We start from the raw sequence: 18,657 nt of genomic DNA on the forward strand, positions 1-18,657 counted from the left end.
TTTTAAAAATATCAAATGAGAGATAATTCAATATAAAAAGATAAAACACTTCCATTTTAAGGGTTGTGGTAGGCTAGGTTATTCAAAACAAACTCTTGCTAAAAAACAACTAAAACTGTCAGATAAAGTATAAAAATATATCTTTATAAAATCACTCAATGTGATTTTTCAATGTAAGTGAAAAGAAATACAAACATAAAATCAAAAAATAAAGTCCTTGTAATCTTAAATTAGAACTGGAAATATCAGTATAAATTCATGATGCATTTTTCTCATAAAAATGTATTTGCACCCAGCATGGTGGCTCACACCTGTTATCCTAGAACTCTGGGAGGCTGAGGCGGGAGGATCATTTCAGCTCAGGAGTTTGAGACAAGCCTGAGCAAGATCAAGACCCCATCTCTATAAAAAAACACAAAAATTAGCCAGGCATGGAGGCATGTGCCTGTAGTCCCAGCTACTCCAGAGGCTAAGGCAGGAGGACCGCTAGAGCCCAGTAGTTTGACGCTACAGTGAGCCACGATGATGCCACTGCATTCTAGCATAGGCAACAGAGCAATACTGTCTAAAAAAATTCTGATACATACACTATGTTGTCATATTTCTAATGTGATTCCTCAAAGAGTGAGATTATGTCTCCAAACAAAAGCAAAAAAATGTATTTGCTAGTTCTGTTAATTGAAAAGGCTTAGAAGCAATGACCCAATAAAAATGTGTAACTTTGCCATGTATATTATGATTCTAAATCCTATTTCCCAATAAAAGGAACCAGGGCTCCTTGGCTGATTCCAGGCCTGCAGCAGGGAATGTACAAAAGTCTGGAACAGCTAGTCGTAGTGGAAAATAAGGAAACTATCAAATACTACTTGGACTGTCACATGGGAAGTTCACAGAAACCAACCTGAAGGGCTCTAAATGTTAAAAAGAATAATGACACAATATTGACATCAAATAATTAACTACTTGATATAGTTTATTGTGAGTTTCAATTACCACTACTTACTCAGAAGTCCTCAATTCATGAACTTTAAGCACACAACATACACAAGACATTATATTAACAGATAAGGAATTCTTTTTTTCCAAGGTTGTAAGCAATGTCAATAATACAAAAATTCAATCTCAGAATCATAAACAGATGGAATGAAGATAATTTTGTTAAAAACTATGTTGCATGGGATGAAGACAATTTTGTTAAAAACTATGTTGCATGGAACCTGGTTTCTAGACTTCTATAGGGCTTTTACAAAAGGATTTAAGCTCCAAGATTTTGTAATATTACTAAAATTTAAGAACACGATTTCTAAATCCATATTCTTCTTCATTTCCAAATCACAATATGTTCTTCACTTTGTAATATTAACAGTATATCTTTGACAAGGAAATGGTGGCAGCACATGACTAAGAAAAGCTGTAGTAGCTATAGGCATGTAATTAAACTGTTTTATGGTAACTAAGATATGAAACAAAATTAAAAAGAATAAAGTATTACTTTTACCTTCTGCCCCAACAATATTTTCCTCACTAGTTATTTTATTATCAGCAGTATGTTACATTATTGTCCCAAACATATCTGAAAAGAAATCAAACTGATAACATTTCATTTGCTTTACTAAAGAATATGAAAACATAGCACTTTGTCAAAGTTCCCGTATCTTCGTTTTTTTCATAATCCTTTCTTTGTGTGCATCATATCTTCTAAATATCTGAAAATACCTGACCTAGTCCATTTGCTTCCTTCCAAAATGAATTAGACTCAACTCCAATTCTAGAAGTTATTTACTAATATTCTAAAACTGCACTGTTTAAAATATGGTACACAGACTGGTGTATCTTTGTGAAACATTTATTACCAATCTTCAGTGAGATAAAGCAAGTCAACTGTATCCCAAAGCACACTCCTAATTTCACTTGACTTCTTTTTTTGTTATTGCAAAACTTTCTCAAAGAAAGCAGTGCATTAAATTACATTCTGGCAAAAGTGCCTCATCTCTTCTTGAACCAGTAACACACCATTTACAGATAGGATAATCAGAACAGCACTGACCTAAAGAATTCTAGGAAAAGATGTTCTAATTTTGCAATGGTCTCCAAATATAGAAAAATTTTCACCCAGATTAATATCTAACTGAAATGCTACAACTTCCATTTAATCCCATTCTCTTATCCTTTATGCCAACAAGAACAGGTGTTCAAATACCAATTCTTCTCTATATATTTAAAGGGCAATACTTCCTCCCCATTTGGAACTCTTTTGACAAATTTATTTTGAATAAAGTCATTTGGGAAGTCAACCATCTTGTAATCAGATACTTCTAGTATAATAAAAATCTATCTTAAGATAATTTATATTATTCATTTATAAGACATATATCCACATTCCACTTAATAACATTTATGATCAATGCTTTAGAATTTTCATTTTGTTTTCAGAGTTTATAAATCCACTATATTAAACAAAATGACAGGAGAATAGAGTAAAATTAAAATAAAACTAGCTTTTCTTTAGATTGTAAGGATCTGAGCTTTTTATTTACCATTAAGGAAAAACAATGTAATTATAGTAAAAATTATTATGTAAAAGAATTAGTAACCTGTTAACTCTTCTGAAAGCAGGTAAAGATTTTTTTTAAGAATTTTTTAACATTGACTAATCTACCCAACAAGTCTAAGCAAATATATACTTTTGCAATTCAATTAAAGTTAAGAGTTGTTAAGCCCACCCTAGGCTGCTGGAGGATGAGAGACTACATGAAAGAGAGCTGAGGAATCCCAGCCAAGGTCATCTTAGACCAATTATCCTAGAGCTGACCCGTCAGCTGATCATAGATGCTTGAGCAAGCTTAGATGCCATCAGCCAACCACCAACTTAAAGACTTAAGAAAAACAACAAATGGTTATTGGTTTAAGTCACTTTTAAAAAAAAAGGTTAAGACTTGTTTAAGGACTATTTGATTATTACAAGGAGATGCTGATATGTCCTGGTTTGCCTGAAACAATCCTGGTTTTCATCTGTTGTCTGGACATATTATTAACAGTGCCTTGGTCAGTAAATTCTATGGTCACCCAAACATAACTGTGCTTAAAAACTTTGTTTTGCAACTTAAATTACTTATAAGTTTTTTTTAACCAGATGCTTTATAATGTCCTTATAACTCTGTTTAACAATAGTCTCTACAATTCAGACATATTGAAAAGAAAAATTAACTATTATGTTATTTAAGTTAGAATCTAAATATGGCAGTGTAAGTATTTCTGACATTTAGGTAGATTTTAGGATCCTAAAGAATATTACAAGAATTTAAAAAGCCCTAGCCAGATGAAATGAATACATAAAAGTTAATGTCCCACTTTATACTACAAAATAACCAGTTAGACAAAAATAACCAGCTATAATAGAAGAAAATATTTGAATTAGAAAAAAGGTATAGATATAATCAATTCATCTATAAATAATCCAATACAATGAGATAAGTACTAAAGTGAAACAATCTTTTTTTCAGTTATTATTACATATATTATTTATTTCCCATACCCTATTAAGAGAGAAAGTAAGTTGCAAAGGGTCACAAAAACATAATCTCACAGATGAAGAAGATAGTGCTCTATTACAAAAATTTAATTTTGATCTTCTCTGAATTATTTTTCAAGGGCACTAATATGGGTCCTTCTGTTTAGATCCAGTTTTTTACATAAAAGATAAGCTAAAATGGACTATAACATTGATAAATCTTTTAGGAGTAGTTTAATGAGAAAAAACTGCTCTTTAGCATCTTTATAGAGATCTGTAGAGATGTAGCAGGTACAGAAAGACAAAAATATTAAATGCATACCTATTTTTTTCATTAATGGAAAATCTGAATTTTTTTGGAGGGACAAATAAGAAAACTGAACGTAGTGGCTAAAAGAATGTGCTTGTGAATATTAAGTTCTTATATTTCTATCCTATTTCTTAGAACTTTAGAACTCTTAATTATTTATAGCACTGACTTTATAACATTGTGTCAAAACAAAACAGTATGAGGTAAAAATTAACATGATTTTATTAAGCAAGGTACTTTCATATAATAAACATGACATTTTTTTTAATTGCTGTCTTTTAATTTTTTTATTTAATTATTTTTATTTTTTTAAACATGACATTTTTAGTAAAAAAATTGTTTTACTTGGAAAGAACATTTTATATTTTTATATTATATTTACATTATACATTAAAATACTTTGTTATAACTTTATAATTATACACAATTATATATAAGTCAGAGAACACTACATATATATGAAAAATATCTTGTAAATGGCAGTTAATAGTTTCTAAATATGATTATTTTTTCATTTATATAACTTATGTAAGCAATTTGTTTTCTAGCCAAACTAGTCTTAAACCCAACTCCAATAATGAATGGGGTTTTTTGTGTGTTTTTTTTGTTTGTTTTTATAGAAATGGGGTCTTGCTTTTGCTCAGATTGGTCTTGAATTCCTGACCTCAAGCAAGCCTCCCACTTCAGCCTCCCAAAGTGGTAGGATTACAGGTGTGAGCCACCATGTCAGGCCTATGAATTGTTTCTTAAGCATTTAGCTTTTGGAAATCATGTTTTCAAAAAACAAACCTTCAACATGTAGACTGATTTCAAATATGTCACCAATTTCTTTGCTCTTCCTTGTACTCACACCTCTTGTAGTGGGACTCCCATTATGAACTGGAGTGCAGTTCCTCACCTCTTAAATCTGGCCTAGCCTTATTTATGACTTATTTTGACCAATACATTATGGTCGAGGTGACAGTGTCACTTCCAAGCCTAGATGTTAAGAGGTTCCTTTGCATGGCTTCTTTCTCTCTCCTTAGATCCATGTCTCTTTCATGAGAATAAGGTAGAATGAGAGGTTGTAAAACAGAGCTGAGTCCACCCAATCGAGGCCATTCTCCAACAGCTAGCACTCAGCCAACTGCTAGCTGACTGTGGATTCATGAGTAAGCCCAGCAAAGATTATCCACGTCAACCCAGATCAGCAGAACCATTCAGCTGATTCATAGACTTATGAGCAAAAATAAATGTTATTGCTGTAATGTCATTGAGGGTATGTGTTTAGTGGTAGCTATATTATTGTGGCAATAAATAACTAATACAGAAACTGATACTTAGAAGTGGTGTGTGACATAACAAAAACTTAAAATAAGTGGCATTGACTTTGCATCAAACTAACAGTTACAGTTACAGAAAGTGGAAAAGTAATGAGGAAAGTGTAGGAAACTAAAAAAATGGTAACCCATGTCATAGTGCTGAAATATGCTATCCACAATAACCTGGCATAAGTTACACAGTATATCTAAGAAACTATTGGACTTGAGCAAGCTAACTTCCAAACAGAATGCTGAAAAGGCCAACTGCTTGCTCCTAGCTAAGTATAATAAGGTTCTGCACGAAAAAGATGAGCTAAAGAAAGAGCTAGTCATTTTAGAGGCAGAATTTAGAGGGAATAGAGAAGGATTAGGAGTTGATGGGATGGAAAATAAAACTATTTCATTTCCAGTCTCCTGTAATATTTTCAAAATAAAATGAAGCCCATGGACAAAGGCCAAATCAAGGATATAGCTGTAGGTTCCTTTCTTAAGATTACTAAAAGAATTAAGGCAGAATCTAAATAGACATTCTCAGTTTGGCAAAAGACTTTTTAGGAAGTTTCTGGGCATGATCCCATAGAATTCTGATCTCCAAGTAATAGTGATTATATCTAGAGCAATCATGTCTCCAAAAACAACTGTGGTTGTGGACTTTAAAGCATGGCGTGGACTTAGCCATATAGAAAGCACACAAAATTTTTAAAGTGCGTTGTACTGGTCAAAAATCCTCTAGCCCGGACTCCTGGACTTTCCTGTGACTTGCTTGGCCAACAGAATGCAGTAGAAATAACACTGTGCTAATTTAAGGTGCCTTGCATCTTCTGCTCTCTTTCTTGGACTTCTATCTCTGCCATGAGAACAAGCCCAAGTTATCCTGTTGAGGGATGAGAGAGCATGTGGAGCAGAGTATAGCACGGCTATTTTTCTTTTTTCAACAAGATCACAAAGCCAAGCCAAAAAAAACAGAAAATTTCTCTCTTCCTACTTCTGTTAGTCATAGCCCCCCCCCACCATCATTCTTAATACAGACCTTCAGACTTGTATCTTGAGTTATTAATACTACTGTAAATGCCTCTAAACTGTTACCTATGCTTCTATTTCTTCTACACAACCATCACTCTATCATAATCTTCACCATGTTAGTAAGTGCTTATTGTAATAGTAGTGATAATTTTATCCTTACTTAGAAACTACTGATGGTTACCCAAATCACTAGTGTCAATTCATCTCTAGACATTAAAAGCCCTTCACAAACATAACCTTGTCTTCCTTTACTACTCTTCTTTTGCAATGTTCCTAGATAATATCCAATCTCCTAAATATTCTTAAAAATAACATGTTCATTCCTATTTCTAATACCTGATTCATGTTGCTCTCTCCTACTAAAAGGATTTCACTTCATCCTTTGCCTATCCAAGTCTTATCCATACTTTGATCCTAGTCCCTCATAATGCCTTTCCTAACATATTAACCCAGAGAGATGTCATTCTGCTCCAATTCATAGGGCACTTCCTATATATACTTATTAAAGCTTCATCATTATGTGTGCTTTGTATTTCTTTTAGCTGTTTTGTGTGTATATCTTATTTTCCCTGCTACACTACAGGGTTTTAAAAAGGAAAAATGAGATCCTACACTTTTTCATTAAAGTCCTCTCAATGCTCTGTACAAATTCATAAACATGTATTCAATGTATCTAGCATTATCATTAAATTCATGTAAATAATTCCAAAATATCTATTTAACAAATAAAATTCCTCTGAGAAAATAATTACTTGAATATAGCTTATTATTTTCCTTATGTATGCTGGAACAAAAGTATGTAATTAAATTTAAATTAACACTGTACATCTTTATCTTATGCAAAATATATAATTTTCATAATAAAATACATACCCTCTCTGAAATAAATCCACATTGTAGAACTTGTTTAGCTCTACAGAGAATTCCACCATTGCTTGAACTTCAGTCATTTTTACTTTATACCCAGAAGACAGATCTGGTAACAGCACCTTTGTTAAAGAAGGGGGAAAAATGAGAGAAGCACAACAAAATGCCAACGTATAAAAATATTACTAAAATATATTTTAGAATACATAGGCAGAAAATAAAAATGAAGCAAATTGGTTCAGTGTACCTAACAGACTAACCCAACTAAAGAGCACCAGAATCTATACTTAACTAAAGAGCACCTCTATAAGATTTGTCCTGTTAGAGTATTTTCATTTATGTGATAATAAATATAACAAATTGCTAAAAGAAACTTTTTTTCTGAACACCAAGATCAGATAAAAGAAATTTTTGCTCTCTTATAGACAAGACAGTAACTTAAAAAAATTAAGCTACCTAATTATTCTCTTCTAGTTCTACGTTGTACACAAAGTTAACTGCAGAGTTAAAAAGAAAATTAACATTTGTGAATCCCTAGTTAAATACATGAAAGGTTTTTCTTTGCTAGGTAAAGAGTTCTTAAATGAATTTCCACTTTTAAATTTAGAAAAAGAAGACTTTTTTCCTTCACTACAAAAGCCTGAAGTATTCATTTTCAAAAAGGTGTTTTTTAAAAAAGAAAACAGACAAGCAAAAAAGAAAAAATTCACAATTCCATCCACTGAAATACATACTTTGGCATACATTCTTCATATGTGTGTATTTGTACAATTTTTTTTTATAAAAGTGGAATCAAGTCACATGTACCTTTTATAACCTGTTTATTTCACTTAATTTTTCAATAAATATGTAGGTTAATAAATGTAGTTTTACAATATTATTTTTAATTGTTAACTATTACATCATGAACATGTTATAATGTAAACCACCTAATGTTGAATATTTCAATAGTTTCCATTTTTTCCACAATTTCAAGAAAACACCATAACAATCATCTTTATCAGTAGTACATATTTTAAAAAGCAATTTAATTGCTGCTTATTTCTTTGGAATATAATTCTCCATGAACCTCTTGGGTTTCTGCATGTCTTGCAGAGACACTGACAGCCTTTGTTCCAGATTATCTTTTCAAGGATGTTTCTACAGTGAAACATCCTACCGTGAACAATCTTAGAAGTCAGAGACGTGTCTCATAAAAGAACAAAGGGCATATTTGTTTACTGTTCTCTATAATAAAGATAAAGTCTCCCTCCAAGAAAAAAGTCAGGCAGGCTTATTGTCCATTATAAAAGATTCAGGTTTCCCTAAGGAAACTCAGGGTTCTTCTCCCGTAACATAACCTACTCACATGCAGGTGTCACATGGTACGTAGCTACTGCTGTGAGTATAAACCATCCTTGTCTTTGATATATCGGTCTCATGTCTTCTGCCAACATCCATGGCACTGTGGCAGGCTAACTTGTTAGCTTGCAAGTAGGACAAAATCTCAGACCCTTCTCAGTTGTTGAAATAGTTTTTCATAGAAATTTTGCACACATTCCAATTTATTATGAATTAAATGTGAAAGAAATATCATATTCTTACCTGTGCTGATCAAAATTTCATTTTAACATTATTAAATAACCAATCTTGTACTTCCAGTTACTGATTCTTGTTAAAAATATATCGTTCCCCCTATGAGAAAGAAACAATATCTCAAACAAAACAGTTGAAATAAAAAAAGTCTGTCTTAAGGAAACCTGTGCTTTGTTAATTACTTCCTATTCTCAACTTATATAAGGTTTAGGAATAAGTTTTATTTTATTTTTTTAATTTTATAAATTTAAGGGGTACACATGCAGTTTATTAGGTAGATATATTGCATAGTGGTGAATTTCTGAGCTGTTAGTGTAACCATAACCAGAATAGTGTACAATGTACCCATTAAGTAATTTCTCATCCCTTAACCCCCTGCCATCCTCCCCTACTTCCAAGTCTCCAATGACTATAAAGGAATAAGTTTTAGAGACCTGTTTGCATTCACAATTTCACTGATAACAACATTAACTATTATATCTCTCGTAAAGATTCACTTATATATAATTCAAAGTACAATAACAAATACTTTCTTAGTTCAGTAACAATCCTCATGAATACCAAAACATTATAAGCTTATTAATCATTTTTAAGATGCAAAAATGCCATTCACCATTTTAAATAACTCCCTGAATAGAGGTGATTTCTGAAATTTCATATATATATATGTGTGTGTACACATATATGTATATGTGTATTAACATAAAGAGCTATTTAAAATAATTTGACCAAAAAAAGGTTGCCTGATACACTATAGTGTTCCTCACATTTCAAATACTGCTTAATTTTTTGAAAAAATATATTTTGCCCTTGGTATTTATTTTAAGTACTAAAAATGTTGGAATAAAGACCATGTTCATTCTTCAGCAGAGTTTTTTCTTCTTTCCATCATAAAGATGTAGATTTACTGATTCCTACAACTGCTATTTTAAACTTTAATAATCATATCAAAAGACTTTATAGTAACTATTTCTAAGATGATCAAAACAATGCTATCTTTATATAAGACATTCCAATTTTACGGAAATATCTTATCTAAGCTAGCTTCTCCTATACATATATTATTTTGTTCAAGGCTTAGATCACACTCTGGTTCTGACTCAGAGTCAAGTTTGGTCAAGTTTCTGTGCCTTAACATACTCAGATATGAAATGGATATTGATTCATTCAAACATTTATTAAACACCTACTAATGGCTAGGAATTGCAATAGGTACAAAGTACACACCTATATTCCTGACCTCAAAGAGCTAATTAAGCATCAGAAAGAGATATACTGAATATATATAAGCATAGCACAATGGTTAAAATATGGGCTGGGGGTCTGAGTCCAGATCTGACATTTTGGTAGCTGTCTTCCTCATATCTGCATTTCCTTTATGGAACATAGCAACCCCACTACCTAAATCAGTAGGCCTGTCAAATGGGAAAGAAAGAAACTTTCTTCTCATTTAAGCCATTTTATTTTTGGATCCCTATTACAGCATTTTGGCCTATTCCTTAATATAGAAATTAATACCAGAATCAGGGCATTACTATAACAAAAAGTATACAGGAAAACATACTACTGGAATACTACTGGCCCCTGTTATGTGGGAACAAGATAAATGATAAAACTGTTACCTACAATAACCTGCTGAACTAGGTACCCACAAAAAGTACACAGACCCAGGAAAAGTAGATGAAAAATGCTACAACATTGTGTGTCAGTGGTTCTTTGTTGTGCTTACTCACGCAAGAATTGGCTAGTTTATAAGCAATGAAGGAAGGAAATAAAGCAGAGACCAGGCACAGTGGCTCGCGCCTGTAATTCCAGCACTTTGGGAGGCCGAGGCAAGAGGATTGCTTGAGGACAGTAGTTCAATATCAGCCTAGAAACGTAGCAAGACCTCATCTCTACAAAATATAAAAAAATTAGCTGGGCATGGTGGCATGTGCCTGTAGTCTCAACTGAGGCAGAAGATTTCCTGAGCCCATGCGTTTGAGGATGCATTGAGCTATGACCAGGCCACTGCACCTGGGTGCAGTGGGTGACAGAGAATGAAGGAAAGAAAGGAAAGAAAAGAACAAAGAAATGTGAAGCCTTGCAGCCAACTACTTCAATACCCCACATTTAACATCTTTCTCAAAGGACTTCTTTTAATATTTCTTGACAAAACAAAGGGACCCAGCTCTATAGTTAAGATTAGATTTAAGGATAATGCCATCCACCAATGTCTATTGTAGATAGTTTCAAGACAGTGGCTATTAAAATAAGAAACAAAGATGTGCCATTGGGTGCACACAAGAGAAATAAATAAGGCAGGCTTATGAACTACAATCAACTAAGAACTCTGGTGTAATTACCAGCACACAGAACTGAATGGAGATAAAAATAAGATTCTGTTTTTGACAGAATTGTATTTGTCAAAACATTATAAACTAACCTGCAAAAGCCTGTGACTGTGTAACTTGTAAGCTGGCAAACCTGCAGTCACAGAAGCAGGCTATGAAAACTATTTACTTCTCAAAATGGACAAACTTTCAACACCAACTTCAGATGTGGTCATGGAGGTTAATGTAAGGAAGAAACATCCAGACAGCAAAGACAGGGATCATAATGCAATGAACACAGGCATTCTTACCAGAAAGCAGAACTAAGGATATTACTCCACTGCAAGGCATCATCATTCCTGCCCAGCACTGCTCTCAACCAGAGAATGTTACTCTGGTTTTTGCCTGTTTTCCCAAATGGGAGATTTTATGGGTGTTTTCCTGTTGTTGATCTAACACAATATGCTGGGTATGTGTGGGAGGGATAGAGGGGAATATAACTGTGTTTTGTTTACAGGTCACTAGACTTGCAGATCTGACAGAGAGTACTGTGCCTCCCAGGGAACTTGCATTAACGCAACAAGTGGATGGCACCTGGGGTTGTCTCCATTGAAAAAGTGAGGTAGGAATATTTTCAACAGGTAGGTTGAAAGATGCACATAGATATTTAGTTGGCCAGAGTGGCAGACTATGGTAGACTATTTGTCATTTGTTTCCCTCTTCTTCCTAGCCAAATGGTCACCCAGCCTGAGACTCTATTTCCCAATCTCCTTTGACTGGGAAAGTGATCCTACCCATGGAATGTAAACTTAAGTGATACATGCAATATTTGCCTCACTTATTTAAAAGGAAATTCTTTTCCCAGGACTTCGTCTGCCTCTCCTCCTTCCAGGCTATAATACCTTCTTTACAGTGACCTAGTATTGATTAGGACAAAGCCTGAAGAATGTAAAGCAAAAAGATGGAAAGATTCTAGATTCCTGAACATCTTACCACCTGCTCAGACTTTGTGATAGCAACTACACTTAATCTATACTCTAATATATGCCCTCTCTTCAGGCTATTTTCAAAAAAGCACCCTCTGTCTCTCTTCTGTGTTCCAAACCTTCAGTGGCTTCCCATCTTATTCAGTAAAATTGTCTTACAATGGCCTATAAAATGACATTATATAATATGGACATTCTATAACTTCTCTGACCTCATCTCCTCAACTCTGGTCTGTCCTCTCTCAAGAACTAAACAAGGTGCAGAAATAGTTTCTTTCCTTTTACATAAGTGCTACATAGGAGACTTCACTGCAAGGAACTCCCTGCACCCATCAGGACCTGAGAGTTTCATGGCCCTCCTGCAGTCTCCTGGCTGGCTCAGAACCTTTCACTTTAACCTGAGCTTTTGAAGCTACAAGAATCAGCTGACGGCCGGGCAATGTGGCTCACGCCTGTAATCCTAGCTCTTGGGAGGCCGAGGCGGGCGGATTGCTCAAGGTCAGGAGTTCAAAACCAGCCTGAGCAAGAGCGAGACCCCGTCTCTACTATAAATAGAAAGAAATTAATTGGCCAACTGATATATATATATAAAAAATTAGCCGGGCATGGTGGCGCATGCCTGTAGTCCCAGCTACTCGGGAGGCTGAGGCAGAAGGATCACTCAAGCCCAGGAGTTTGAGGTTGCTGTGAGCTAGGCTGACGCCACGGCACTCACTCTAGCCTGGACAACAAAGTGAGACTCTGTCTCAAAAAAAAAAAACAAAACAAAACAAAACAAAACAAAACAAAAAAAAAAAAAAAAGAATCAGCTGACTTACCTGAGACTGAATTGCTCACTCCCTTCTCCTGGATCTGGCAAAGTGGCATAAAACTGAAATTATCTGGAGGTCTATATAAAGAAGGCTCCTTTCTGAGCCATTTCCTGGGTCACTAAGAGAGAATATAGTTGAGTAAACTATAAACTCCAATCCAAAGAAGCCAGAGGGGAACCCCAAACAGGAAATGACTCCAATACTAAATGAGAAACATGCTGAAAAGCCCTGAGAGACAAGAAGGGATTTCTCTGCCAATCAAACCTGACAGGGTGAACAATCTGACAACTACCTTGTAATATCTTAGAGAAATTTAGTTTACTCTCAAACATTAACTAATCTCAAAGACATTCTTGGTCCTGTAGCACTACTCTGTCCAACATGGTGGCCACTAGCAACTTGTGGCTACTGAACAATTGAAATGTGACTAGTATGACTGAGAAACAGAATTTTTAATTTTATTTAATTCTAAATTAATTTAAATTTAAAACCAAACACTGAAGCTATGTAAAATATTTTCTCATTAAACATAGCTTTATTGTTTTGATATCACTATATTTTACTTTAACCATTAAAAATGTAGAGTACTAAAGAGAAAGTGTGAACTGAGATATGCTATAAAAGTATACAATGAATTTTAAAGACTTACTACAACAAAAGAGTGTAAATATCTCATTAATATGTTTTTATATTGATCACATCTTGAAATTATATCTTTGATATATTAGGCTACATTAAAATTAATTGTACCTGTTTATTTTTACTTTTTTAAAATGCAGCTACTAGAAAATTTTAAATTACATGTCTTACATATTTCTATTGGATAGCATAGTCTAGGAATACCAACCCATCGCTTTAACTGCTAAGCATATAGTAACTGCCTCAGAAATAGTGATAGGTACATAAAACCATGCATAACTTCTAAGACTACAGGGAGGCTCACTCCTATCAGATCATCAGAGAGACATCAAATATTCACAAAGGAGACTTCAGGCACGGATAGCTGGAAAAATGCGGGAGATGCTCCTGCACTATCTACAGTGATCCTAAAGCAAGAGCTAACCACCTTAAATGCAGTCAGAATTCATGAGTGCTTCAAAAGCTAAAAGAGGATGTGGAAACACCTGAAACTAAGAGGCACAGATCCAAGGTCCCTCAAGATGAGCTGGAGACCACAGGGGACTATCAGATCCTCTCACAGAAATCAAGAAACAGCCTTGACTCTTGAATTATGAACTCACAGATGCCCTGAAAATGTTCTTTCTCCTAAGGCAGAGCAGTGGATTTGAACAAACTGGAGACTTCAAACACTCTCTTTGTCAGCCTAAGGAATTAAGGCACCATTTCCATCAACCATGAAGGCAATGGCTCCAGTTCCTGAATTCAACTCCCAAGTTAGCAACCCTGGGACAAATGAACTCAGGAGACCATAAAACTGACAGTCCAAATCATGATGTTCAAAAGACAATGCATCAGGCAAAAATTGCCTACGGACCACCTTACCCTTAAAAATCCCTTAGAAAGGCCCCATGTTAGCAAATGACATATCATGATCATTAAGTACAACATAATCACTTTTTCCTCCTGCTTTAGGAAAAAATTCAGTTTCTTTAGCTGAACACTAGATAATGTAATAAACTTACATTTAGGGGCCATATTGTACAAAAAATACACACACCTTCAAACATTCATTCAATGTAGTGAGCACCTCACATTATAATAGACATATGAGAACTGACACCAAATAAAGGAACAGCAGATTCCCACACAATTAGATGAGGCACTCACACTATGACAGATATTTGGGAACCGAAACTAACATTTCAGATCCAGGCCCAACCAAGGGAAGAACACCTGACATGTATAATTAAATTCAAGTATGTTAAATATGAATATGATGGGAACAGAGAAATTTTCTGGATCCAGAAGGAGGTTAACTTAATACATTTAATACTAGCTAGTCTAATTTTGCTTTTTCTTGGGACTTCTCTAAAGGAATAAGCAGGAAACCCAAAACAGAAGTGCCCCAGAAGCCTTCAGAATGCTGTTCTCTTGTGAATAACAAAGGATTCTTATAACAGTCATGTTCTGTAGCAGACTGAGGAAGAGTAGGAAGATGGATTTCTTGGTGGACTGTATACTCAGGTGCCACCTTTCCTAAGTCTTACTCATCTATGGTAGAGGAGAACTCCAATCCACATAGGCTCTGGCCCTTATAATCTTTGAGCTAATCTTGACCAAGTCAGACTACACAGCAATAAACTGAAAACAATCTACTATGTGGTATAAATTCTGGCCACCTGAGTTGGTTAGGTGTGCATTGGTTGGTTCAGTGTGAATATCCAAGCTATGGTCTTATTTCTTGATTTAGATTCAACCCCCTTCGTGGTTAGCTGAGACCCTGACACCCTGCCTATCTTTGTAAGCTCCCTTTTGCAGGGGCTAAACACGCTCAGTCACTGGATTATATCCTGTTCTAAACTGGCCAAGCCACCTGTCACTTGCCTGACTCTGAAGATCACCACTACTCAGATCACTTTTAAACTTCTTTTGCCTTATCATCATTCACATATACAATACAACTTTCATCAGTAACAGCTCTCATAGCAAAGCTGAGCTCATAAGAATCATTAAAGAGGGCACATAAAATAAGGAAAATTATTTGTCTAGAAACTTTAGCCAACATTCTTCACTGATCAAAATGAACTCTTGAGGGCCAGCCTATGCCATATTGCATGAATTATAAAAATATTTAAGAAAAGAATAGATTACTGAATTTTTTTCTTTGGGGAAGAAGGGAGATCTTCCAAAGCAAAGATAATAAGAATAGCTTAATATAGCTTTTATATTTTAAAAATCTATATGTTTCTCTGTTGATAATACCAAATATAGACCAAATAGCAACATAAAATAAAAACCAAATATAGTCACTGAAAATTTTTTGGCACACCTACTCTTGCACCAGCAGCTTTAATGATGCTATTTGATGTAATCCTCATAAAAATTTGAAAGAACTACTATTACTGCATTTTACAGGTGAGGAAACTAAGGAGCAGAAACTTTACATAACTTATCCCAAATCACACAGTAAGGAAATAATGGAATAGCACAAAAAACTGAAAGGTGTCAAACTCCATGGCCTATATTTGCAATTGCCTAATTCTAAAGTCCACACCTGAATTGCTATAGGAAATAGATTCAATGATCATCAAGCCATGAGATAAATGTGCCTCTACCAGAAGAAAAACTGAAATCAGAATGCAACATTAATGGAAAAAATTACTTAATAAATTAACTATATTCAATTTCCCAAGTAATTAATATTATTTCCTAATTATGAAATTATTTCCTAATTATGTCTTTATTGACATTTCCCTGCTCCTGCAAAGGACTACTTTAGAACTCTACCACCAAAATTTGGCCCTTTACAAGCATTTTCATTTTATGCTATTATTATACTTTGACAAAATGATTAATTTTACAGAAAGGGGCTGGTGACAGCCTACATTCTAAAATTATGTGCTTGAGGAAAAAAAATAATTTTCAGTCTTAAAGTAAACCTGAGTAAGGATGATGGTGTTCTAAAAATCTGGGGTTCTCAATTCCAAAAAGACAAAAGTGATGGTAAAGACTTCCAAGGTCTTAAATTATAATTGCCAATAAGCCCTCACTTTCTGGCAATTTTAGGACATCAAAGTGCAGGTGTCAGTTATCACTGCTCTAAAAACAATCATGAATGAAGCAGCTGCATCCTATAAGGCAACTACAAGGGGATTTCAATAAAGGAATACTTACTCTATTTCAGATTAAATTAAGAACTATAGCAAAAGGACATTTCATAACACTTAAATATTCTCTGATAGAGACCTAATGCTATAAAAGGAAAATGCTATAATTTTCTCAGAATGGTTTCTCAGTTAAGAGATAGTAAAGTTTAATCAAAATAAGAACTACCAAATAAGGCGTTTTTTCAAGTAGGAGATATCTTTTTATGGTTTAACATGCCTGATACCTTTATATTTCTGTTAAGAAAAAAGAGGGTAATTTTTATTTTAAATTTAGCACATCACTGATAACCAAGTATGTATCTGTTAAAAATTGAAAATCTTTAAAAATAAAATGGTAAAACACACTGAAGAGTTACTTTACTTTATTCCTTCTGAAAAACCTAGACCTGCCTAACAATTTGTGCATTGTTAACTTTCCTGAAAAACCATTGAGTCCATTAAGAATGCTTTCTTCTTTAATACCATTCCATTTCTTATTCCTATTCATTTCTAAACCTTCTTCCAGACAAAATGACTCATGACAAAACCGTTACTCCCTTTAAGTCTACATGCCCCCATCTCCAACCATTTATTTAAATATCCATCACATGTACATATAAAAAAACTCATTTTTAAGCAGTCTTTCCTCAATACCTAGAATCAAAGCAAAGGAAATCCTTGCCTTTTCTATTCCCTTAAAAACTCCCCACTCTCAAGTGTCTATATTTACAGTAAACAAAGTGAAAACATAAGACAACAGAAAATTAAGGAGATAACCAAAGATATATAAGCATCACTTTTACATCTCCTTTCAGTGTCAACTCCTAGCAAACAAGGATATCTGTTTTACATATTGAATACTGTAATGTCTGTTTCACTGTATATGAACATTAATCCAAGCTAGTCCACAGTTCATTAGCATTGTACTACACTTTTCACAGAAGTCTGAAATTAAACAAAAAAAAAAAGGATCTAAGTCCCAGTTTAATCTGGGATTTAAGTAGTCAACTGTACTCTTACTATATAGTCTAAAATTAGAGATAAAATTAAGTATTTTCATAGCAATTTTTGTCTGTGGTGGTCCTAAGCATATTTAAATGATTAGGACTTACTTTCCTATTGAGAGATGACTGGGTGGCCACCTTTATTATCCACATTTTACAGGTGGAGACACTGAGCTATAGAGGTTAAGTGGGATCTACATACTAATGTCATGAGTCATCATAAGAGTTCACATCTGACTTCTAGTCCTTGTGCCTGCTGTCTGTGTGAATCCTCATTTTAATTTCTAAAAGCACGGGAATCAACTCACTAAAAATACCAACAAGAATTTGTAGGTGTTTACTTTTTTAAAAGAATATTTACCTAAAAATAAGAATATCGGCTTCTGAAGTATAAGCTTTCTTCAGAAGCAGCAGTTATCTCTATTTGCATTTGAAAAAATCATTAAAAAAAAACTTGAAAGCTGAGGAGTTCACCTCTTACCATAGACAATTGCTCATTTTTCTAAAAGTGTGGTTTAATGACAGCAGAGCCTCCCACTTTTACCTTTAAATCACTTTGAATAAGGGACCAGACTTTTTTGCTTCAGTATTTATTTCCCTTCTTAAAACAAAAACAGAAAACTTAATTCCTACCTGACATAGACAACGTAAGGAAGAATTTACTCTTTGTGGACTGCTTTGAGATTCCAGAACGAAATGCATAATCCAGTTGATCTTCAACCCTGGAATAAAGGCAAACTTTACTAAAACTAATTGTTTCAGCAGATGCCTTCAAAATAAGATACTTTATCATTATTTTTAGAAAAAGAAGTTTTATTTAAGCCAAATGAAGGAGGGGGGACTCCAAAACTGGTTAGAAATTTCTTTTGCCCAATTCAAAAATTTAATATTTCTCACATATTTCTCCTTCAGTAAGCACACTAATTCTATTCTTAAATTAGCAGAAACTATATGCATTTATTGAAGAGAACAGATACTCTCAGGAAAATGATGCAATCAATTGCAATAACAAAAGTATAAAATGTCAAATTAATAAATTGCATAAAACAGTGTTAAATTTCATTTAAGATTAGTTCTTGGACAACTACATTTACTAAAGGACAGAAAATTTCTAAATTTAAGCATATGTTTGTAGGTCAACCTTCAACAAATCTTAATCCTATAAAGGGTTTTTGAAGTCTGTACTCAA

At 34.0% G+C, this 18,657-nt stretch overlaps 1 protein-coding gene across 8 annotated transcripts in view; it reads right to left on the reverse strand.

Annotated features, from left to right (window-relative positions):
• Positions 1 to 18,657, reverse strand: part of FAM135A (family with sequence similarity 135 member A) — a 107,920-nt gene that overhangs the window by 87,871 nt on the left and 1,392 nt on the right. For 7 of the 8 annotated variants that reach the window (XM_012787105.2, XM_076003242.1, XM_012787099.2 and 4 more), the window contains exons 1-2: positions 8,597 to 8,688; positions 7,019 to 7,134 (exon numbers count right to left, since the gene is read on the reverse strand). The exons of the other annotated variant lie outside the window; for it this stretch is intronic. In XM_012787105.2, the coding sequence (XP_012642559.2) occupies positions 7,019 to 7,095 (77 nt within the window). In that variant the 5' untranslated portion in view covers positions 7,096 to 7,134; positions 8,597 to 8,688. Of the gene's footprint in view, positions 1 to 7,018; positions 7,135 to 8,596; positions 8,689 to 18,657 lie in introns of those variants that run through there. 8 annotated transcript variants of the gene reach the window in all.

Source organism: Microcebus murinus, chromosome 5 (genome assembly GCF_040939455.1).
Source record: "Microcebus murinus isolate Inina chromosome 5, M.murinus_Inina_mat1.0, whole genome shotgun sequence".
In the NCBI taxonomy this organism is placed as follows: domain Eukaryota; kingdom Metazoa; phylum Chordata; class Mammalia; order Primates; family Cheirogaleidae; genus Microcebus; species Microcebus murinus.